Source organism: Lutjanus erythropterus, chromosome 18, assembly GCF_056507025.1.
Source record: "Lutjanus erythropterus isolate fLutEry1 chromosome 18, fLutEry1.hap2, whole genome shotgun sequence".
Lineage (NCBI taxonomy): Eukaryota > Metazoa > Chordata > Actinopteri > Lutjaniformes > Lutjanidae > Lutjanus > Lutjanus erythropterus.
In genome coordinates this window covers 8,948,041-8,971,372 of record NC_139334.1, presented here as the reverse complement: position 1 = coordinate 8,971,372, position 23,332 = coordinate 8,948,041, and the positions used below count along the sequence as shown (strand labels likewise).

The following is a 23,332-nucleotide window of genomic DNA, read 5'->3' as shown; positions in this document are numbered from 1 at the left end:
ATTTGGAGTGTGCACCGAGACGAAGGGGAAGATGGGAAGCAGCCCATGAAGGACACGCTGGGTAGAGGAGGACACGAGCTGAGGACTGGAAAGGCAGAGCTGGAGGAGAGGAAGGTTGGAATGAAGGAGACTGGGGAGGAGATGGAGGGATGAAGGGGGGGGGGTGCTTCTGTGGCTTTGAGTCAACAGTACAACGGCTCCCAGACAAGCTCGTCTTTCCTGGAACACCACAGGAGCGCTCAGCACGAAAGAGAATAATGCTGTGTACTAATCTTTCTGAGGTCATCGTGCACACATCTTTGTCAATTGTTTTAGTATCCTGTGTCAGCACTGCAACACTTGGGAAACTTTTGCCAACATATACACAGATGAGCATTTTGTGGCTTGATTTATTATTAAATCAGAAAATACTAAACAGAAATGCGACCACTGACTGCAGTACGATGGCTATGCAGTTAGACATAGCTGTTCTTTTCAGTTCTCTCTCTTATCTGGTTGTGTTTGATTGTATATGACATGTCTAGCTTGAGGATTTATTGCATTCCACGCACCAAGAAACTCATAATTAAACATAGGAAAAATCCACAGCGTGGACTGTGAAAATATTTCAGATTTCACACTATGTTCCATTAAAAGTCGGACATCGGAAGTTCCCTCTGTGATCCCCAGCGTCTGGGCGTTCAAGAAACACCCATGCGTTATTGAACAGCTGCGATTCCCAACTAAGGTAATGTCTGAGTTTGATGAATAACCCTCTTATGATTACACAGTTTATTATAACCACAAATGTACCCAAACCATGCAATTCAATAGCTCAGAACCACTAGTTGCTAATCACAAAGTACTCTGCCCTGCTTAACACTGTGTCTGTTTTTGTTTTTTTTTTGTGCAGTTGATCATCTTTTCATTGATATATATACTGCTTATGTCCATTTAAAAACAATAACACAGCCACAACAACACAGACAGGTGCAACAAAAGGAAACCTTCCAACATTAACATATATAAACAAAACATAATACATTTATGTAACAAAAGGAGCAGTTACCGTTAGCTTGATCTAAATGTAAAATAAATATATAATTTTTACAGAATTCTGGGTAAACTGATCTACCAAAAATGTGTTTAAACAAGCAAGAATTCACAATAGCAGTTACCACGTATGCACATGCATCCACACATTCAGTCACTCAGCTGTCCTTTGATTCATGACCAACCTTTCTAGTCTACAATCATTTGGAAAGGCGACTCCTGCCCATGTGAACATGCACAGGTTTTGCTCTGCCGCTCAAATTTTACCATACTGAACTTCTGTCAGTTTCTGCCCTGCTTTGGCCAGTTAAGTAGAAAGGGGCCCACACATGTAGACAGGCAGTTTTCTGGTCACTGCGCAGTGGTCTGGTCACTGCACAGTGGTGTGAAAAGGCCAGTAAAGCTGCTGGTTGCAGCTACAAATAAAACAGTTTTACTTTTTACTTTTAATTGTTTTACATGATCTATTCTAGCAATGGGACTCTCTAAACTACAAATCTCCATCTCTGCATGATGTTAGACATCCGCCTATTGATGACGTTGTTGTTGATTTGTCAAAGAATGGTGTTTTATCACCCTTTTCTTAGTATACTTATTCATCTTGCCTGGAACACAGGGTGATTTAATACCTCTGGGAAGCCAAATTGAGGAAACTGCATCGCTGAAGATGTTCCAACAGTCAACTAATTTACTACTCTTGACTTGAAAGCAAAACCTGACATTGTTGAGTCTACATAAGCTCTAAGCTCGTAATTCCAAACTCCCATCTTTGAATGTAGATGAGTTCACAGAGTAGAATGCAAAGCTCTGTCTGGGACATCCCAACATCCTAAAATGACCCGCCAACATGAGTGCTGATAGGAGATAAGGAGGATCTGACTTATGTGGAATGCAATTTCGTTTTAAGCTGAAAAAGGGAGTGCTGAAGATAACCCAGACGTTTCCTAGAAGCAGTTAGAGATAGGAGGAAGAGTGAAAACAAAGAAGAGAATAAGCAAAGATAAGAAAGGGAGGTCTGGATTATATGTTAAGCCTCATTACTCAACCTCCCACTCAGTTTAATACAGAGGGAGAGGGAGACAGACAGAGAAATAGAGTGAAAATGCAAACATAAATAGCACACAGCATATAACCGTGTGTGTGTCTGTGTGTGAGTGTTGCAGTGTGGGTGTCCATGTCTCCCCTGTGACCTCGTGCTTCAGTTGAAGCTTGTAATAAAGCAGCAAATTATGAATTAGATAAGTGTCAGTGAGCTATTGGTCTGGGAACACAGCAACCATCCCGACCACATTACATTTAAGAATGTGACTCTCTGCCCTCAACTTCATCTATCATCTTGTAAAACCATAACATATCCACTTTCCACTGAGTTACTCACGATAGTCACGCCAGTCTCAGCGTACCTCAAAACCCCCGAAAACGTGTTAAACGGTTGGATTCCGGATGCATTCCCTTCATGGAATCAGACCCAAGATGGTAATTTACTTGTTATCTGTCACAACAAGACAATAAAATCACACTGCCAGATGGTTATTTACTATTGCCCTGTGCTAAAGTGGTGTTTTGCAATGATCCTGGTGATAGCTTGTTTCTAATATAACCTGTGTTCACTGATATGTCTGGGGTGTGTAACGTTGCTTGTTCATGATTTGTATGTGTCACCTGTACTTCCAATCAATGTCATTGTGAAAATACAGTTTCTGATGTGAAGGATGGAGGGCACGGAGGATAGCGAGGGAACCCCATAACACATATGGGCCTGATCAGAGCCAGTTCTACCATGACATCACTGTCACATAATTGACTCTCATCGTATGTTGCTCTCTTTCCTCCTTTGTTGTCATGGCGAGTGGAGGCCACAGCTATTGAAGTTTTCCTCCCTCACGTGATTATACTGTTGACTGCGGGTAGCAATATTAAAGACCAGTATACGTCTGGATATTCTGTTCATGCAGTTCTTTCCCAACCGGATATTTAGCAGACAGTCTGGCTCTTCGTTTCAAGGACTTCTCCTGATTTATTAATGGAAAATCATGTTGGGCTTTGAATTGGACAATGTAATGTCTGCTTCTGTAGCTGACACACACTTTAAGGATTTACTGTAACAGCCCAAATAAATCACAAACAGTTCAGCTCTTACATTAGGTTGTGTTTAGCCTTAGATAGCAAAATTACCATGGCAACAACTAATCACCAGAAGTGGTATGGGTGAAGAAAAAGACAGAACAGAAACATCCTCTCTTAAGTTTTAAGTTAAGGAGAATCTAAGGCTGTTATGATTGGTATGATTGCCCCACTCTCTACTTCCCCAACACAGAAGTAAGGTTGTTTTGTACCCGAGTACACTTGCATCATCACCTACACTGCATTTGTTTATATGGTTGCTATGATGCAAAGAAGCCTGCCAATTGCAAGATCCCAAAAGCTGTCCAATTCATTGTATTGGGATGGTAAGTTTTCACATCTGATGTGAACTGTAACAGAGTACACAAGAACCATACTCATGACCACCTGTTCAACACTACAATTAGCTTCTCTTAGCGATCACTATTGTTAGTTAGTAAGTTAGCTACTACTACTACAGGTGGAAAAGTGAAAGTTTAACTTTAACTGAATTAAATGAATACTGACGCTTATTTTCGTTGGGCTTTCATTGTAAACACACACCCACATATATATATTATACATATATACAGATAGACAGATAGACAGATAGACAGATAGACAGATAGAGTAAAGTTTCTGTAATACGGCCCCTCAATCCATGTGAATCCATAGCAACCACTACATTAAGCAGCTGCTTTTCAAAATGTCATCACGGCACATGTCACGCAGTGCTGTCCAGCTGCTAAGTTTCTGTGTAAACCAGCAAAACTCCTCAGAGCTCCTTGTACAATAAAGGGCAGCTGCCAGGGCAGCTATTGTGCAGCCTTGCTGTTGTTGTTATGCGTTAAACAAAGTCAAGCTGTCCCTTCCCTCTTGCCAAACTCATTGTCGTAGTTGTTTTTCTAGGAGCAGCCATTCCTGGTGTAGTGAAGCTCGTCGATACACAGAGCAGATTACCTCTGCCGGACTTGTTCATAAACAACAACCACATGCTGCAACATATAATAAAAAACATGATAATAACCACAGGCCTGATGGGAATGATGATGTGACTCAGTCCCAGCGGTATGCATCCATGTTGTCATTCCTCTCTCTGTCCAATTATCCATCTCTCAGACATCCATCTCCTCGTCTTATAGAGGCTACTACTTTTCCAGAGATACTGACATGCTGTGATGGTCAGTATACTCACAGTTCTACTAAATCTAGATAGTAACTTACTGAGAGTATGTACTGTAAGTTAACACACCTGTCAAATAATCACATTACTATTCGGCAATGATTAGAGCAGTGGTTTTCAAAATTTTTCTGCCTAAGTCACGACAAAGGGCAAGCCAAAATCTCAAGGCACAGCTGTATTCATGTTTGTGCAAAACAGCCTCTATAACCAACCTAACCAACGGAGAAATCAAGTACTAGCCAATCAGAGGCAGAGTTCCCGGAATGTGGGTGGGAAAAAAAGCGTCAGTCCGTCACGTGTCACACACTTTTGTCAAGGTATAGAACTCTGTACTGGGAAACGAGTGCATGATTTAAAATTATTTCATAACGTTTTTTGTATAGTTGTATGTTGCAATAATATTATATGTTTGTTACAAAATCCCAAGGAACACCTGGAGTGGCTAACAGCACACTAGTGAGCCTCGTCAGGCCATGGGAGAACCACTGGATTAGAGAACATAAAAAATTAAAACAGCAGCTCTACATTATGTAATGAGGCATTCTTCAGGAGAAAGTGTATTTAAACACACAATGCACATGTAAGTTCTGCATTGTCTCGCTCGCATTAAAACAATAACAAAATATGTATTTTGATGACATTGTGAAGTAACGTGGGATCGTGGGAGTATTCATTGTTAAACAACCCCCATTGCCATTAGAAATCTATCCGAGGTGACTCATACAAAAATAATCTTCATGGAAGAGGTAAAGTTTAATTCAGGTTATAGGTAGTTATGTTCAGCAACTTCCTTCCTCAATATTTGACATGTCCCATGTTTCCCGATATTATAGCAACACGGAGAGTAAAGGGGATATGATGCATTTAACAGGCAACCAAACACACCATTACCTTGAACAAAACTACGGATGTCTTTGGGTTTTAACATTTTAGAAACATTTGAGATAATGTAAGCACACAACTCAATAAAGTATATAACATTTTAACAACACTTTATTGCAGAAGTGTTGCATATTATACCTTAAAATGCTATAAAGGTATTAAATTTTAGCAATAATTTATTCTTTTTATAAACCTTTATCAGTATCATCATTGGTCACTTCGTTTTGTTTTAACTGTATTTAATTTCAGGATAGTCAAACAAATGCTTGACTTTGGGGTTGGATGGCAATAAACGCTTCTGGAAATGATCTGGTAATGAGAGGAAATAAAATTTAATGAATGAGCTGACAAATGGTGGTGAAACCAGAGTCTTTAAAAAGGGATAGTTAGGATTTTTAGAAAGCCTACTTAATTTCCTAAGAACTAAGAGTCCTTTCAGTCCATCTAAAGTCTCTCCCGAGATTGACATTGCAGTCGCTGGGAAAAAGCAAAAGTTGGGCTACGGTAATTAATCATGCTGTGAAAAAGTGACTGTTGTGTGAATGCATCTGATTTTTCTATCCCAAGTTTATAGCCACTAATTTGCTAATAGATCCAAAAGGATTTCTATCTTGAACAGCTGTTCCGGGAGCTGTTTGATGAACTGATATGGCTCTCGGGTCAAGATAATTCACAGTTATCAAAGGGGATAATTTTTTTTATTTTTTTTTTATATACACACACACACACATATATATATATATATATATATATATATATATATACACAGTATATATATATTTATTTATTTATTTCTATTTATTTATTTTTTATTTTTTCCTGTCTAACAGAAGCATCCATACTCAGTCTTAACTGTATCTAAGCAGTACTAATTAGTCTTACTAAATACACATTACTGTGGTCAAACTCACTGGGATGCTGCACAGACAAGACAGAGGAATGCAGACCAACAAACTACAGTTGACACATTCTCGCCCTCTTAAATCCCATCTCTGTTCCTTTGTGTTTATTACGCATCATGTTGTTTCCTGTTACTAATAGCCCAATTGGTCCCATTTGTGGTAGCCCATAGGGACATGTTCCTCGAACAAAATCCAGCTCTGAGTCGAGGTGATGAGAGAAAAGATACAGCATGTAAGAACGTGTCGTTCCAAATTTCTGATGACATTATTCTTAATCACAGAGAGAAAGTCTCCCTAAACAAAGCCTGCTAGCATGCGCAGCCACAGAAACCGCATCCTGGTGTTTCTCAACAAAATGTTGACCTGGTGACAGAGCTTGAAATGTTTCACAGGGGTGGACGTACAGCTCTGATATGTTGTGTAATTCCTAAAGCGTGGAAAAGTTGGAAGAGGTGAGGTAAGGTGAAAAGAAGAGACAAAGGGAGAGAGGCGGAAAGGAGAATTTAACCTTGCAAAGGCTGCTGGGTAATATCTCCACAGCTTGGAGGCACTTTATGTAAGCTGCTGGGTGTAATCTGGAAAACAGCAAAGGAAAGGAGGTCAGTGATGTATCTCTGTGCAGAGGAGGGACTGCGAGTCACCTTGGAGGGGAACTACACTGCACAGACAGATGCAAACACACACACACACACACAAGTGTATGTGCACAAGTACAAAAGTCTCCAGAAGAAATACGTAGCTCAACAATACAGCAATTCATCACAATTAACCAGATGTAAACCAATACAGAGTGTAACCTTAACACCCAATCTATCAGAGAGCTGCCTGGTGTCTCCACTCTCCCACAGCTTAAATATCTCCGCTGAATAACGGAATATCACTCCAACATACACCTACAGTAAATCATCATATACACACACTCTGCCTGCTGCTGGGTAATTCATTCCTATTCAGTCCCTGCTCGGTGATTTAAAGTGATTGCTTTTGCAGTGCAGCTATCAAGCTCAGGTCTTCACCCACACACATTCACAGCAAGTAAATCTGTCAGACATATTTATCATAGAGAGCTCCGTGTTGTGTGTGTGCAGCATCTGAGGCTTCGGTATGAGACATAAAGTTCATTTTTGAAGAATGATTTGAGTTTCTGTAAGGGTTTGAGTTTCGGTAAAGGAAGCTACAACATATACTTCTGTGGACAGGGTCAGCAACAAGATGTCTTGTAGTCACCTGAAAGTGTGTTCTATATTTAGAGTATTTTATTTTTAACCTCCTTTATATAAGCCAAATATCACTCTCTCTAAACCAACCAAATTCCATGGTGAAAATCAGTAATTTTATCTTCCAGGACACAGGAGTTAGTGGACTGCCTCAATCGTTTGCTTGTTTATTTTTGTTATTGTGTGACTTTGGTGAATCTGAACTATGCTTTTATGACATCAAAGTCACATGTCAACACAAACAAACTAACCACTTGAAGCAGCAGTAGAGCAGTGACTCCCTTGTTCTGCAAGGTGAAATTACTGATTTCAACCATGGAGTTTCTGGTTTGGAAAGAGCAATACTTGGCTTACATAACAGCAGTTTCCAGTCAAAAAAGGCTGTCTGACTACAAAGTGAAGCGGTTAAAATTCACTAAATATAGCACACACAGCAGCCCTTTACTTAACCTCCTATACCAGGATTCCTCTCTGCTTCTTCAACTGGCATCTACTTTAGTTAATTCACTGACGATAAAACCCCACTTCAAATAATCCAAACTGTCCCTTCAAATAGGTTGTCCTGCATGGAATAAAGTACAATAACCAGTGCTGGGCAAGCTACTTGGAAAATGTAGTGAGTTAAGCTACAAGTTATTCAACATTAAATGACGCTTCACTACACTGGAGCTACCCACCAGAGAAATTTGTAAAGTTTTGTAAAGAAGTTTGTAAACAAAAAAAAAAAAACCTGCACAAGTAATATTTCTGAGTAACATAACCCAAAGTTATACAACCCTAAATTCCCTTCACACACACGCACACACACGCACACACACACACGCGCGACACACACACAGTTGTATTCTTTTGCTGCCATGTTAGCGCCATGTTAGCTGTTGGTGTTTGCTGACTGAGTTGTGATGATTAGCTTAGCTAGCGATTGTTGTGTTAACTTCCGGAAATACCTGAATGTGTGTCCTTAAATCTGTGTTGGACGTCTTGGATGTTGACAGGAGCTTCATTCTGGGGTTCCACAGTAAACACCGGAACGTGTAACTGTTCTGTGAGGACTCGATAAGTAACATGAACTTGTTAAGGTTTGGCCATGGAGATTCACAACAGGTACACGTCTCTGCCCCCTCCTCTACCACGGTCTCCCGCTGCGACAATTTGCGGGCATCTTTTTATGTCCACTATGGCGGGCATGAGCAGGAGGGCAGGTACGTGACGTCACATGGAAGAGACGCATTTAAGGTTTAGAAATGCGTGGGGAAATGTAGCTTCTGTGGACGGTACCGCGTTATTTGATCACTGAAGTAGCGTCACTACTGAAAAGCTATTTGATGTAGAAAACAGCAGTGTAGTTAAACTACTAGTTTTACGCCGCTACTGCCCAACACTGACAATAACTGACTGTGTTTCACTATTTGTAGAGACATGTTTTAATATACAAAAATGCATTATCAGGTTACGTGAGGAAGGGGAAGCATATTTTATGCTGAGACCCAAATTCACTCCTGTTGCAGGAACAGCTCTAGTGCTTTAAGTTTAGTAGTTTTGTGGTAATATTTGAATAATTCTGCAGTGGATATTGCATTTTATTTTGCAAGTTTTGACAGGTCTGCATAGTTGCAAAAGATTCTTTGACATGACACTAGTAGTTCATTTGATGGAAGCGTCCCTGCAACAGGCCGTCACACTTTAGCTGAAAAGGTGAAGGCAAAGGCCTCATCAAAAGATCAAACTGCTTCCTGTGGACCCACTGGGGACGAGCTCCACTGTCCCCACAGGTCACAGAAGAGATGACCCCTCACTTCAATAACCAGCAGCAGATGAGCCGGCACAGGAAGACACTGCGGGAGTCCAGGAAGTGGCTCGGGGTAGGAACATGTTTGGAGAGAGTGTTCTTTTGGCACAAGGAGGGGGTTCTCTAGTTTATTTTTGGGGCCTCGGCGACAACCCTGCTGCTTTCCTGTTTTCTTTCCTGAAGTAGGTCTCAAGTCAACAGGGACAGATAAAACACAAGAAAAAAGACACCTCTTCCTTTTTTAACACCACAAATGATTCATGTTGAAGCTCATTCATCTCATAGAATGCTGAAAGCCAAAACACGGATCTGTCAATCAATAAGTGGCTGTTTTCCAAATGGGAAACCGATGTGACACCTTTTATTCATTTAAATGAACAGTATGTGAATGTTTTTGAGCAATGAGAGGAAAAAGAGTCAGAGACAAGCAAGACAAACTCTATGACAATGACCTTGGAAGCCAGTAGGTGGCAATCTTTTCAGCAGTTCTCAGCAAGCACCTGTGTCCCTCTGAATGAAGGGTCTACAGATTATAGGCTGTAGGTCACTTCAGAGGGCAGTAATGACACTGCCATGGCAGACATATTCAAAAGTAAACAAACAGTATCACAATGCAGAACTGAATCACCTGCAGCAACAATAAATGATAAAATCTCAACAAAGAAAAACAGCGCATTATGTAGTGGTAAACCACAAAGATTACGTGGGGAACAATTAAATTGAAGTGGTATGCATAAGACTTCCATTACACTGTCATAAAGATGTCATGAGGAGTCTTAATACGTCTATGACTGTTGTCATTAAGTGTTGTTCAGTCAATTATGTCATTTTTAATACAAAGTTGACATTGTTTGAGATGTCTTTGTAGTGACACCTTGACTTTAATCAACACAACAGAACCTGTTGATGTGGATGTCTACTTAATGTGTTAACATTACATTAAACTGTCAATATGTGGTTGGTTTTGACACTGGCTGTCATAAGAGCATTATAACTGTGTCTTGAATATTTTCCTTGACCTCAAGTAATGTAGTACATTTTGGTCTTGTCACAAATTAGGTCTTATTACACTGTCAAATACTTTTGTAACAGTGTCATGAATAATTTCCTGGACTTCAACTTAAGTGTTACCATCTGGACTTGTCATAACGATGTAATTACGCATTATTACACTGTCAAAAACTTCTGTAACCATGTAATGAATAATTTCCTGAACTTCAGCTATCATAACAATGTCAATAAATGTTATAAGGCCAGTTTGATGACAGAATTCAGAACTAAGGTGATTTAGCTTGCAGAATTAGCTGACAGATATCAGTTAAAAAGTTTACTTATTGCTGCAGTAGGCTAACCACTGTCTTCTGCTGTCTGTAGCTGGTATTAGCTGGTTAGCTTGGTTAGCCATCCAGCTAGCCGCCTAATTGGATGTCTTAGCCCTGGGGTACCAGGCGCCAAACCCTAAAAAACCACCTTGGTACTGTAGTCCCTATTGTCAGACTATGTTCCACACTGTTTGTGTTACGGGACATTTCTGAGTGAGCCCTGCTTTGCTCAGATTCATGTCTGCCTCCCACAATATCAAGCTGCGATCAGGCTTTAAATGACCCTTCCCACTGAGCTTGACATGCCAAGCCTAACTGAATGTCCGTCGGGCTCCTGCGGCATCAGTGGGACATTACATTTATATTGCTGATTTTATCAGAGTCCCTGCCATTGTTGTTTGCCTTTGGTCTATGTCTTTCATTTCCCTCTGAGTCACCAGAGTGATCCAAATTTATTATTGTTGCGCTGAGGAGGAAATTAATAAATCTCTGAGGAGGAAATTAGAGTTCCAGACGGTGTGGATTCAATGTAATACATGCATGCACACAAATACCCCCCCCCCCCCCCCCCCCCCCCCTTTTAAGCAAATGTATTACGTAAACTGAATCTGTGAGAACATTTGGACAGAATGAGCAAAATTATGCTTTAAAAATATTTGTACAATAGTTAGTTCAAACAAAGTAATTTGATTGGACAAGCGACGTTCAGTGAGTGCTGATATAGAGTACAACAGCACTCTGGCTTTTAATTGCATGTATCACTTCACTTTACAGGAGTCCAAAGGTTACATAACTGTGCAATCACACATATTTAAACTGGTATCTTTAATCCCCTGCGTATGAATACAAAACAACAGTTTTAACAGCTTTTGATCTATCAATAAAGAAAAATAATTGTGTCACTATGGTCACTAAATGATTTGCAGATCAGATTTCCAGATCTACTAAAAGACTGCTTCCTTAACAGATTTCTTGATCAGCAGATGGCTTTATTAGTAGTTTGGCTTTTGAAATCATGCTAAAATCACATTTCTGCTATCATAAAATCCTGTGGTTATTTCATTTGCTTTCTGACCACAAACAAACTGCATCAGAGACCGCTTGAAAAGCTGAGGCTCAGTCTGGTTGTTTGGTCCACACCAGGTTCTGCTCAAAAATGTAAATCTTGATCTTCAGTCTGTTAAGGAGACCGAGGAAAATGCTTATGTATGGCAACAGGACAGTCCAGCCCCAGTCTTGTTATAGAACTGTTTGTGATGGTAGAACCAAATAAATTATTAAATAAATAAACAAATCATAATCTGCTGTTGCTTACTACTGTTAACTGATAAATAGCCATTGTTGGACAGTTTTATAAAAGCAATATCCCACTCAAAGTCATGCTGTTGAACTTAAAGCAGGAAAATGTGCTCTGGAATAAAAGGAAAATGCTTATTCAGTCCTGTCACAAACTCAAGCCTTATGTGTCTTGCATAACAAATTGCTTGACATCCATGCAGGTTAAAACACCAGACAAAATATGTACAATTCCCCAACCACAGAATGATGAGAATTTACAAGAGACTTCTGCACTGAGGATTTATAATTTAAAAGACAAAAAAAAAGTAAGCTGTATAATTAAACTGAATGAAAACTGTTTCTGCGAGCTGTGAAACATTTCCCCTGGTGCACACTGGCCAGCATTTTTCATGTCAACAAACTACTGATCACATCAGTTGAGCAAGACTTCATGCACCGAGCAGGCAGCACTGTTGACAGATGCTGAGAGAAGAGCTGCGATTGGTCCGGCGCGGTGGGTGTTTCCGCATTCCGCACAGAGCTGTCAGCAGAGGCGCAAGTTGGAGAGGGGACTGTCGCGTCCGTGCAGAGACCTCCAGCACTCAGTGATTCCCACAGGAATAGCCGTCCGTCGCCAGGGGAGCAGGGATGCCGTACATGTTCATCAGTACGCAGATCCGACTGGTGTGTATCCTGCAGATGTTGAATGACTCGTGTTTTAGAGGAGGCGCGCTCGACTTGGACATTCAGAGATTTGTTTATTTAGCAACACGGCGCAGACTGCTAATCAATCAAGGTTTTTGCAGATTATAGTTACGCAGTGGCCTGTGATATTCTGCATGCTGGAAAACAAATAACATTCAAGGCTACACGCGGAACAAGCAGCCAGCGTATGCTTGTGTTTTTCTTTTTTCTTTTCTGCCATGGTGCCATAAATTAAAAACACATGTTGCCCAGTTATCGGCCTCTTGATGCGCATGTTCATTCTGTTGCATGCAGGACGATTCGAGCAACCTAATTCTATAGCCTGAGAGTATTGGATGATCTATTTTTAGGCTGTGCAGTTATTAAAGATTATGATCCGCACCTGACAGAGTGCTGCAGGTGTAGCCGGGGACCTGTAGCTAGATCCTGCACAAATAACACCCTACAGCAGATACTCTTGTAGCAAAGCAATAAAACAAACTATCAGCTGTTTGGGTGATGTGTTTAATTACTTCTTACAGGAAAATGGTCCAACAAACGTGGGAGATGAATATTCTGATCCAGCTGTCATGAATTACCTGGGAGCAAGGAAAACAACCATGCTGGGAAACAATTTGTGAGTATTGAAAATCCAGTGATCAGTTTGTTTTAGTGGATGGATGAAGTTAAATTTGGAGAGCAACTATTCAAACTTGGGCAATACCTCAAAGGGACAGTCACACCAAAATCAAAAAATGTTCCTCTGGTCAATACCCCATGATCCAGAGATGTCTTTTTGAAATTCTCGCAAGAATCTGGATCATATCTGGAGCATATCTGAACATGTTCTAATATGCTTTGTACAAGGTCAAATATGAAGCTAGCATTTGCCTCATACAGTGAACTGTGTTCAGATAGTGTTCATCTAATGTTGCCTACACATTAAATACAATATTTGAATATGCCCTCATGCTATATATTGAAATGTGCGGACTCTCTTTGTCATTGAAGCATGTGTGTGGGATTCAAAATACTGCATCAGTCATATCAGAAAAATATCTTAACAACATATTATAAAATTGTCAAAGTAGTCCCAATCCAGAGATAAGATATGCTCCAGATCTGACATCTTGCAGTGCAGTGATCAGAGAGTAAGGTCAGCCATGTTGGAGGTACTGAATGTAAACAAAACAAAATGAGGTCAAACAAAAACAAACAACTTTGTGAGAATAAACTAGTTTCTCATCAGCTGCCTTTGTCAAATGGTTGAAGAGGGGCGTTTTAATTGTTTATATGTTTATGAAAAATCAGCATTTTGATCCAAAAAGTTATATTAGTATTAGACTTGAAATTTAGTTAGATCTCCAAAAATGTAAAGATCAGTTGATCGTCCACCTTGGCATTCACAATACACATCACTGATGAGCTGATACAGTGCCTCTCTCACCATCCACACCATCAAAACTTTGTAAGGGCTTCAGCTGTCTATGGGCTTGGCAAAAAAGGTAGTTCACTCTGTTGGGATAAGAAATAGAAGGCAAAATGTGGGGTTAGTCATTCCATGACAAAGAAGCCAACTTGTATGGATCTTAACCAGCTATTAACCTCAGTTTCTCAAAATATTGTGCCCTTTCCTGCTGACTAAGTCCTTCTCTATAAGTTTCCTGAACTTTTATGTGGTGTAGACATCCTAAATTTGGCTCAAACTGAATATTCAGCACGTAATATATATTCTGTTGTTTACATCCCAGTACCTTGTGATGTGGTTGCAAACACTTTATATAATGGAAGTAGATGGCACTCAGCTTGTGGGGCTCAAAGCGCCAAAAATACATGTGAAAAACTCAGCAGCAATGTCTCTTTCCAGAAATCATGACCTGGTTACTCAAGAAAATCCACAGACCTTGTTGTGCAAAGTTTCATGAAGAAGGTACTTTGTTTCTACTGTGGAAAGAAAGTAGTTCCTAAATAAACTGCTGCCACAAGCCAAGTTCCATCTACTTCCATTAAAGTCACGAGAAGGCAGTCGATATCTCTAAAACTCAGCATCTCACACCAAAACAATCTAGATAGATTAATAGCACTACAGGCCAGAGTATATGTATTTAGGGTGAACTGTCCCTTAAACATAGAAAGTAAAGTGAGAGGTTTGTTGGCATAATTTGGCTCAGGGCAAAATCCACAAAACCACCAAGACTTAAATGAGTTTCTATCTTGATTTGATCATTCATATGAAACCATCTCCACCAGCATCTTGCAAACATGTAACAGTAAACGGTAATGTGTAAACTGTACACACTCAGATGCATTATCTACTCCCAGGTGTGCTGCAAATGTGCTCACACCCGGCCATATTTCCATATTTAGGCACTTAACACTGGTGTTTCTTTCAATTTGGCAGTGAATATGTACATATTGACGACAGAGCTGAGATCAGATCACATGGTCAAGGAAGGCTGCTGCTTTGCAGATTTCAGAATAAACCATTCAAGCTGATGGAACACAGATCAGGGAAGTGTTGTCATTGGCAATCTGATTCAAATGCTGCTGGGAAATGAACCAAGGTGTGGAAGGAAGTGAACAAGCACCAGAACAATTAACAGCATTCTACTTTCCCAGCAAAGTTTACAAAAAGACAGAGAAATCCCACATCTGTGGAAAGAAGAATTACTTTTGTGTTTATGCTCATTTAGTTCCGAGTACCATGTGGACGACCCACCACGCCTGGTGCTGGACAAGCTGGAGAAGATCGGCTTCCGTGTGCTGACGATGACGGGGGTGGGACAGACACTGGTGTGGTGCCTCCACAAGGAGACGGAGTGATGGGAGCATTGACTGGATCAAAACACCTCTATGAGCCTTTAAAAGGATGAATGAATCATGATGTAGAACTTTGTAAAGTTTTTTTTTTAAACTTTGGTTTTCTGCTCTGCATTCGAAACGCTGACAGCTACTGAATCAGTGGAAATAAACTTCTTTAAGGGGTGGTTTGGATTACTTAGAGTGGGGTTGTTTGAGGTTCTTATCATAGTCGGTGTATTACCTGCAGTACATGCCAGTTGACATTCAGTTTGGAGAAGCAGAGAGGGGTCACTGGCATGGAAGTTAAGCAATGTGCTGCTCTGACGGAAACAGCAACAAAGCCTATTTCAGCCACTTACAATAGGTCCACCTGAAAAAATCAATAGCATCTTAACTTTATGCTATATTAAGAATATTTTCACAGCATTTTCTGGTGGGAAACAGCTGTTATGTAACCCAATTACATGTTTCCCAAATCAACCAAACTTAATAGGTGAAATCAGTAATTTTACCACACAGAACAAGGGAGTTGCTGGTCTACTGCTGCCTTGATTTATTAGTTTGTGTTAGTGTGTAACTTCAGTGACTCCAAACTATTCTTTTAAGACACATCACACATCACACTGTCACACAATAACACAAAGAAACTAACAGACCCAAGCAGTGGTAGAAGAGCAGCTCTCATGTTCCTGTGAGGTAAAATTACAAATTTTGCCTATGGAGTTTGGTTGGTTTGGAAAGAGCAATATTTGGCTTATATAATGGTGGTCTATTGTCAGAAAAAGCTGTCTGACAGCAAAGTTAAGTAGTAAAAATATTCTAAATATAGCATACACTTTAAACTGGTATTGATTTTTTTTTAAGTGGCTAAAATAGCTTCTGTGCTGGTGTCCCTCACTGCTGCTCCTATCTGGGGGCATGTTGACCACCATCAACTGTAGGTAACACACTGACTATCGATAAGAACCTCAGACAACCCCACTTCAAATAATCCTAACAATCCCTTTAAATTGAGATTATCCTACACGTAAGGTTTCAGATTATCTTGGTGACAGGTCACCAATTTCAGGGGAAAACTCAATTACATTCCAGAGACTTTACAAGAGTCCTTGCCTATATTGTTTGCTATTTACTGCTGGTGACCAAGTATAGGGAGTGAGGGCCAGTTTTACTGTTAATATGTCATTTGGCAGAACGACATAATTAAAGGCATGTCTGTAAAAATCAGGCCTCACCCAAGTAAATAAGTAAATAAAGTAAATAAACCACTAGATATATTTGTACTGACAGCGCTGTGTAAAGAAGCTTTTGTAAGTGTATCATATGCTCATGATTAAATGCTGTAATGATGTGGATTGCTTGTGTACTTATTACCAAAAGAAAACAATTTGGAATCCTTATTATATTTACCACAAACAAAATGGAACACATGATGATAATCCATTAAACAGTCACTTAACAAACATCACATCTAAAACATGATGATTATTGGGAGACATCGCAGCTCTGTGGCACCTTACAGGGATGCTGCATGCCCAGAGATGAGGCACAAGCAGTGCAGGCACGCAGAGTGCAAGAGTCACGAGAGCCAAGAAACACTGGGTGGTTTCATTACAGCCCCAAGTCTGCCAGTGTATGTCTGGGGCCAGCCCGGATCACTAACCCACAAACCAAGAAACTCTGCCAACCTGCTCACAGCCAAACTCTTACCAGTCCTGCTGCCTGACACATGACTTTGCTTCCACCTCCGCACCGAGGATCAAAAGGTGCTGGTGCCTCCCCGTTCTGTGACCGCGGAGATTCCGCATAAACATGACAGGTTCGACTCAGACAATGTACGGACAATGGGGAGGAAGAAGGTGGTGTGAAGATTCCAAGGCTCTGCTGTAATCGCTGATAGGACTGAGCCTACAACGGGCTCATCCTCCCATCCTGGTTCGCATGCAGCACAAGCCACTGTGGGCTCAGGGCAGGGTTGGTGGTGAATGTGTTTCCTGTAATTGTATTTCCTCTGTTGTCATTTGGACAGAGTTTGTGTGTTTCTGGGCTTTTTTTTTCACATTGCCGGGATATGAAAAAGGCTACGCATAAACAAAACCATGTGATGAGGGGATTTTGCAGGAGGAGAGGAGCAGATGTCTCCCACCACACCGCACTGCTCCACAGCTGGACATTGTGTAACAAGAGCCACGGCGAGGCAGCGCAGGACTCGCTGAGAGATGGATGACTGGGTTGGATCTCGTGAAGCTGCCATGTGGCTCCTAAATAACACAATGACAGAAGAAAGCGTCGCCACACAGGCCCACAAATACAGACACACCATTACGCCATAGTCCCCCAAGGGACAGGAAAATAAGACTATTTGGATGGATAGATGTTCCACAGGCAGAGGACCTTGTTACAAAATTCATGGTGACCGCAGCAGTTTGGCAGTGTAACGTCTGACTTAATGTGGGTCACAGAGTGGTAGCATGTCACTTCAGTGAACATAAATAAGCAACACAGAGTATCTTCTACGTATCTGTTACATAAGCGTATTGTGAAACAGCTTAGAACAATAATAGATTAACTTAGAGAACATTTGATTTGGTCAGTATCAGAGGACAGAACGCAGACAATTTCTGAAGCAAGTGGCTTGTACTTCAGTGTAAGCTGACCCACGGCCCGCAGAGTATGAAATGGAAACACTGAGTTGGGTTGGTTGCCCCAAACAAGCACACCCCTCGCTGCAAAATTGTGGCTTTACGCTTTCCTGCAATATCATGCATGAAGGAAAAATGGATGTTCATGTACTGTTCGAGCTTTGTGTAGAAGTCCCCGAGAAATTGTTTCAGGACTTCTTAAACAAAAGCTGATCAGCTTGTGATTAAAGCAATAGTTTGTTGCTTTTTCAAAGTAAAAAAAAAAAGCAATTTGCTTACTTGCTGAGAGTTAGATGAGAAGATTGATAGTACTCTCATGTCTGTCCACTCAATTTTAAGCTGGAGCCAGATGTGGTTGTACAGGAGTTTATGTGCCAGACAATTTCTTGGCTGGGAGCGGTGACTTCCCGGAGTCTCCACTAGTTGCCTGGGAATTTTATCGGTGACAACAAGACTCCAGAAAGTCACCTCTCCCTGCCAAGAAATAGTTCAGCACCTAACCGCCTGTCAAACTGCATCATGTTGTTTATACAGTTTGGTTTTGAGATTAAACAAACTAGATAAAACTGGTTAATTAGTGAATTAGTGAAGTAAAGTAAATCAGCTACATGAAAGAACTGGCCACCTGTTGAATGCATATTGCAAACAAATTGGTGGCAGCATATAGCAAGAGTAACTGCTAACTGCGCCATTAGCTAACTAGCTCAGTCAGCTGTGGAGCCAGTGGTCCTAGTAGCTGACTGTGCTGGGACTGCCAGTATAGAGCACCATGAAAGTAATGGTGTTCACACTGCTAGCACAGGGGCTTTGGGAGGGATTCTCAGGTGTTTGGTAGCAGGGAGCTGCGCCGGAATGGACACCAGAGCCAGAGCCGGAGCCAGGCAAGCGGGGGACGGAACGGAAACGGCCTCAGCAGCCTCCCAGTGAACACAGAAGGACAGAACACAGCCTCTGAGACTAACAGAGGCTAGTTTGACAACAGAGAATACAGTACAGAGGTGATTTAGAGGGGATCCAACCAGAACTCTGACTATGGGTACCACGCAGACATGGGAGGTGGGTGCAGTGCTATACTGATGGACTATTGCCTCTTGAGGTATAACGTGGAACTACAAGACAGGATGGGCTGGGGCTAGATGGTTAGCATGCTAACTGCAGTTGATATCTGTGCAACATAATACATAAATATCAATTTTCTTAACATTCTGTTGATAATGTGTCTAATGATAAAGGGCTGGTGCTGAAGGAGGATTTTTATTTCTATTTAAGTATGTGTAGGATGTAGATTGTTACACTTGACAATATTAAGTTATTATAAAGACCTTTTCTCTGTGGGATATTGGTTATAGTGAAGCCTTGCCCATTGTCCACTAGGTAACCCCTAACCACAGGTTATGACCTTAGTGTGGTTATCAGTCAAGAATCATTCTTGAATTGCTTAATTTGAACCATTTTTAAAGTTTTGAGGTAGTGTCCAGTATTTAGCAAGAAAAAAAGCAAGTATTAGAGAAAAGTTGGAAATGAACCTTTTTTTGTAACATGAATATTTTTCCTTTACTGCCACTTTCATAATCATCTGACCCCCCAGATTGGGAACATCTAAGATACATTATATTGAACAATATTGTAAAGTAAATGGTTTACATAGAGATTGCAGTCTCCAAAGCCTTTCAATCAGAAGCAGAGCTTTCGATATGTTGTATACAAAACCTAGGGAACAATCATCTAAACCACCAGACCTATAATAGGGGGGCTTCAGAGTATTTTCACTTTTCATCACATGAGGCCACAAGAATTCCCACAAAAACTTAAAATCAGGCTGAGATAGGAACACTAGGTAGCTAATGTTCCTATCTCAGCCTGATTACTGGTTAAACATGGGGGAGAAATGATTTCCAAAGTCACATTGCATGGTCTGTGGTTTGGATTGTTTCAATGCTCAACTCATTTCACAGAATTACTGATTGCATATGCAGACAACAAAAGGACTGACTACATGACATTACTCTGAGTAGACTACATAAATGAGGTAATGAGTTGTCACAGCTAACCAGACAATGGCTGACAGATGAAAATTACATCATACCATTTTAATTACATGTGGTGTTGCACGGCCAATCTGCTCTGGCTCTTCTACAACACTATGAGTAAAGACTGAACACTCACTGGATTCCTTAAATCTCGAATAACTTACCAACTCCAACCCCAATTCCAAAAAATTTGGGACGCTGCATAAAACATTAATAAAACAAATGTGAGGATTTACAGATCATTTTGGACATATATTCACTTGAGTACAGTACAAAGAAAGTTATTTAATGTTTAAATTAATAAACTTTATTCTTTTTTGTAAAGTTTGGAAAGTGAGGACACCGGTGGTTGAAGTTTTGAAATCAAAATTCTTTCCAGTTTTTGCTTGATATACGACTTCAGTCCCTCAACAGTCCAGTGTTGGCGTAATTTGGCGCTTCATACCGCGCCACACATTTTCAGTGGGAGACAGGTCTGGACTGCACGCCGCTGTAACACACGCAGAATGTGTCTCTGCACTGTCTTGCTGAAATAAGCAGGGACGTCCCTGCAAAAGACGTCCTGATGGCAGCATATGTTGTTCCAAAAGCTGTTTGTCCCTTTTAGTATGAATGAGGCTTTCACAGAGGTGAAAGTTACCCATGATGCCATGGGAACTAACATACCCCATACCATCACAGATTCTGGCTGTTGAACTTAGCACTTGCAGCAGGCCATATTACAATTTTGATAAAAGTTTTGTTAATTGTTCAGCCCGAGTTACATGAAAAAATCTCAAGGCAGCACAGTATAATACACCAGCCAGGATGAAATATTTCTAACATACACTGAGTATTATGTATATATTGAAAATGTATCAGTATCAGTAAATCTAATAAGAAAATGTAAAAATGTTTTCCAATACATTTAAATGAAAATCTTATTCAGTTCAGTTGCAGCACCTAAACAGCTAAGAGACTAAATTCTGTATCAGTCAGAAACAGTGTGGACGACTGATTCATCCCTGCAGCTTGAACTCCTACCTCCTCTGGGACTCACAGCTTGACACTGAATCCTGCAGGACGCCTCACTTCTTCTCTACTCTGTGTCTCCCTCAGTCATCCTTTGTTCTCAATAAAGGAAAAGACAATATTCACTGATGAAAACCACAGATATTAAAAAGATTTATTTTGCCTTACAGTGTATTACATACAAAAAATAATAACAAAACACTTAAGAGGCTTTATGAAACTAAAACCTGAAACAGGTATTCATTTAATAGTTGCAGGCTGGTACCAAACTGGCTCCTGCTATGTGTTCTATGATCCAGCAGCTTCCTCTTCATCTTCTCTCTGCATTTGCTCTATGAGCTTCTGTCGCTCAGCAGCCTGCCTCATCCTCATCATCACCACACTCTCATAGTCGCGCTCATGTGTCAGGGAGCCCTGCAGGAGAAAGACAGACACACAATGTCAAATAAGGGTTATTATGACACAGAAAATGTTACAAAGACTTACGAAAATGCTTACGAAGCCTAAATTTTCTATAATTTCAATAAGTGTTTAATTGTTCGGGTCATTTTCCAATAAGAAATATGTTTTATATCATTGGATTGTTGGTTGATGGTTGGACAAAACAAGTAACTGAAGATATTAATTTGGGTTGATGGGATATTGTAATGGCCATTTTTCACATTTTATTGACCAAACAGTCAAGCAGTGAATTCAAAATATGAAAATAATCATTATTAGCAGCTTTACTTCACAATATACAAAAAACACAACTCCAATTTCAAGAAAGTTGGGACACTGTATAAAGCATAAATAAAAACAAAATGACTCCACACCTTCAGTTTCTTTCTGACAGACTTTCTGTTAATAATGTAGTCTCTAAACCTGAGCTGAGATAACACTTATAATATCACATTGACAGTGTTCACAGGATGTTTAGTTCTCAATGGCAGAAAAATGATCTTGATGTGTAAAACCAGTGGAATGGCCCTTTAATCAATATACAAGGAACATTTGTAATGAGTCATGACACTGGCACTGAGTCATAGAAGAGTCAAACATGTCTGTATTTTATATCATGACAACAGCAACTCAGGGCAGCACATGGAGCAAATGACACCACTGTCACTGTCCACTGTGTGTTTGCTTTCACAACCGGGCCTGTGGGTGCTCAGCGGAGGAGAGGCAGAATCGAACAGATGCTCTCATCTCATTTAACATCAGCATGACGGCAGGGTGAACATGCATGAGACAGCAGCCCACAGAGCAACTGTGACAGGGTAATTCCGCTGCCTGAGGTCATTAAACCCCAAAATGAGGGCTGGGATTAAGCCTGGCAGCGGCCCGGGATCTCACTGTGTGTGTGTGTGTGTGTGCGTGATTTCTTTGAAGGGCTTTGGATGACGATGGTGAGAGATTCTCTTACTGTGGGGGGAATCGGAGAGGGCAGCCACTGGCTAATGGCTAATCAAGCAGGGTGGAACACAGGCCAAGATGTTTTACACACACACACACACAGGTCACGATCTGTGTGGTCACAAATGCAACACACACCCAGGCACAAGGAGGACTCTAACGAAGCAAAAAGACATAAAGTATGCACCGAGTCGGGCTGGGACCACACCATTATCTCCTGGTTCATTACTATCACAATACTTGTGTGCCAGTTCAATATGCAATACGATTCTCTAAGTATCGCAATGTAATATTACAATTATTTGTGATTTTTGTTTGCTTTTATAACACAAGACCATGGAAAAGACTTCAGTCATACACTTCTAGAGACTGTATATTATGAGTCATATTTCCAAAAACAATAGAAATTTACGAGACGATCAGTCTTTCTGAGGTTTACTTAGGCTGCATCATCGCTATACTGCATATAATACTTTTTGAAGTAAACTGCCACATTTAGCTGTTCCTGATCAGCAAGCGAGTGCTAGCCTTTAAATGAACATCTTTGTAAAAATGAACTTGAAAACTGTCATTTCAAAACACTGGACTTGACTGTATATAAAGGTGGCAAATAAATGTACAATTAGATGAATAAGAATATATAGTTCTTGAATTAAAGTGCTACATTTAGCTGTTCCTGCTCATCATTTAATTAACAATAAATACATTAGAAAATATAAAGATATGTGCTGCCCTCTCCTGGCATGCAATGTCATTTCCAAGTGGTGGCTGTATTTTTAAACCCACTGGAAATTTTGTGTTCAAGTTTTGAGCCTTTGAGGATGCTGTCGCAGGTCAGTGTACAGTGTTGAAGCCATAGTAGCAGATTGAGGTAGCTATGTGAAGTCAGCACGCTTAGTTTGTTTCCACAGAGCACAGGAAATATATGCCTGAAAGTCTGAGTAAACACGTTATTTTATGTTAAGTATGTGAAGTAAAATGGATCTGCTTAACTACCACAATTGCAATGCTAATTTCCATTAGCATATTCATGGAAATTCTCTAGCACCAAGCTAACAGA

General features: G+C 40.5%; 2 protein-coding genes across 2 annotated transcripts in view; one reads left to right on the top strand and one right to left on the bottom strand.

The window, feature by feature from the left end:
- The first annotated feature begins 12,234 nt into the window (after window positions 1-12,234).
- gchfr (GTP cyclohydrolase I feedback regulator) lies at window positions 12,235-15,972 on the top strand. Its single transcript, XM_084743100.1, has 3 exons — window positions 12,235-12,392; window positions 12,935-13,029; window positions 15,086-15,972. The coding sequence occupies exons 1-3, from the start codon at window positions 12,357-12,359 to the stop codon at window positions 15,213-15,215; spliced, it is 261 nt and encodes an 86-aa protein (XP_084599226.1). The 5' UTR covers window positions 12,235-12,356; the 3' UTR covers window positions 15,216-15,972.
- Window positions 15,973-21,006: 5,034 nt separating this feature from the next.
- Window positions 21,007-23,332, bottom strand: part of dnajc17 (DnaJ (Hsp40) homolog, subfamily C, member 17) — a 45,261-nt gene continuing 42,935 nt past the window's right edge. Inside the window, exon 11 of the mRNA XM_084742240.1 lies at window positions 21,007-21,291. Coding sequence (XP_084598366.1) covers window positions 21,166-21,291 — 126 coding nt within the window. The 3' untranslated portion in view covers window positions 21,007-21,165. The remainder of the gene's footprint in view (window positions 21,292-23,332) is intronic.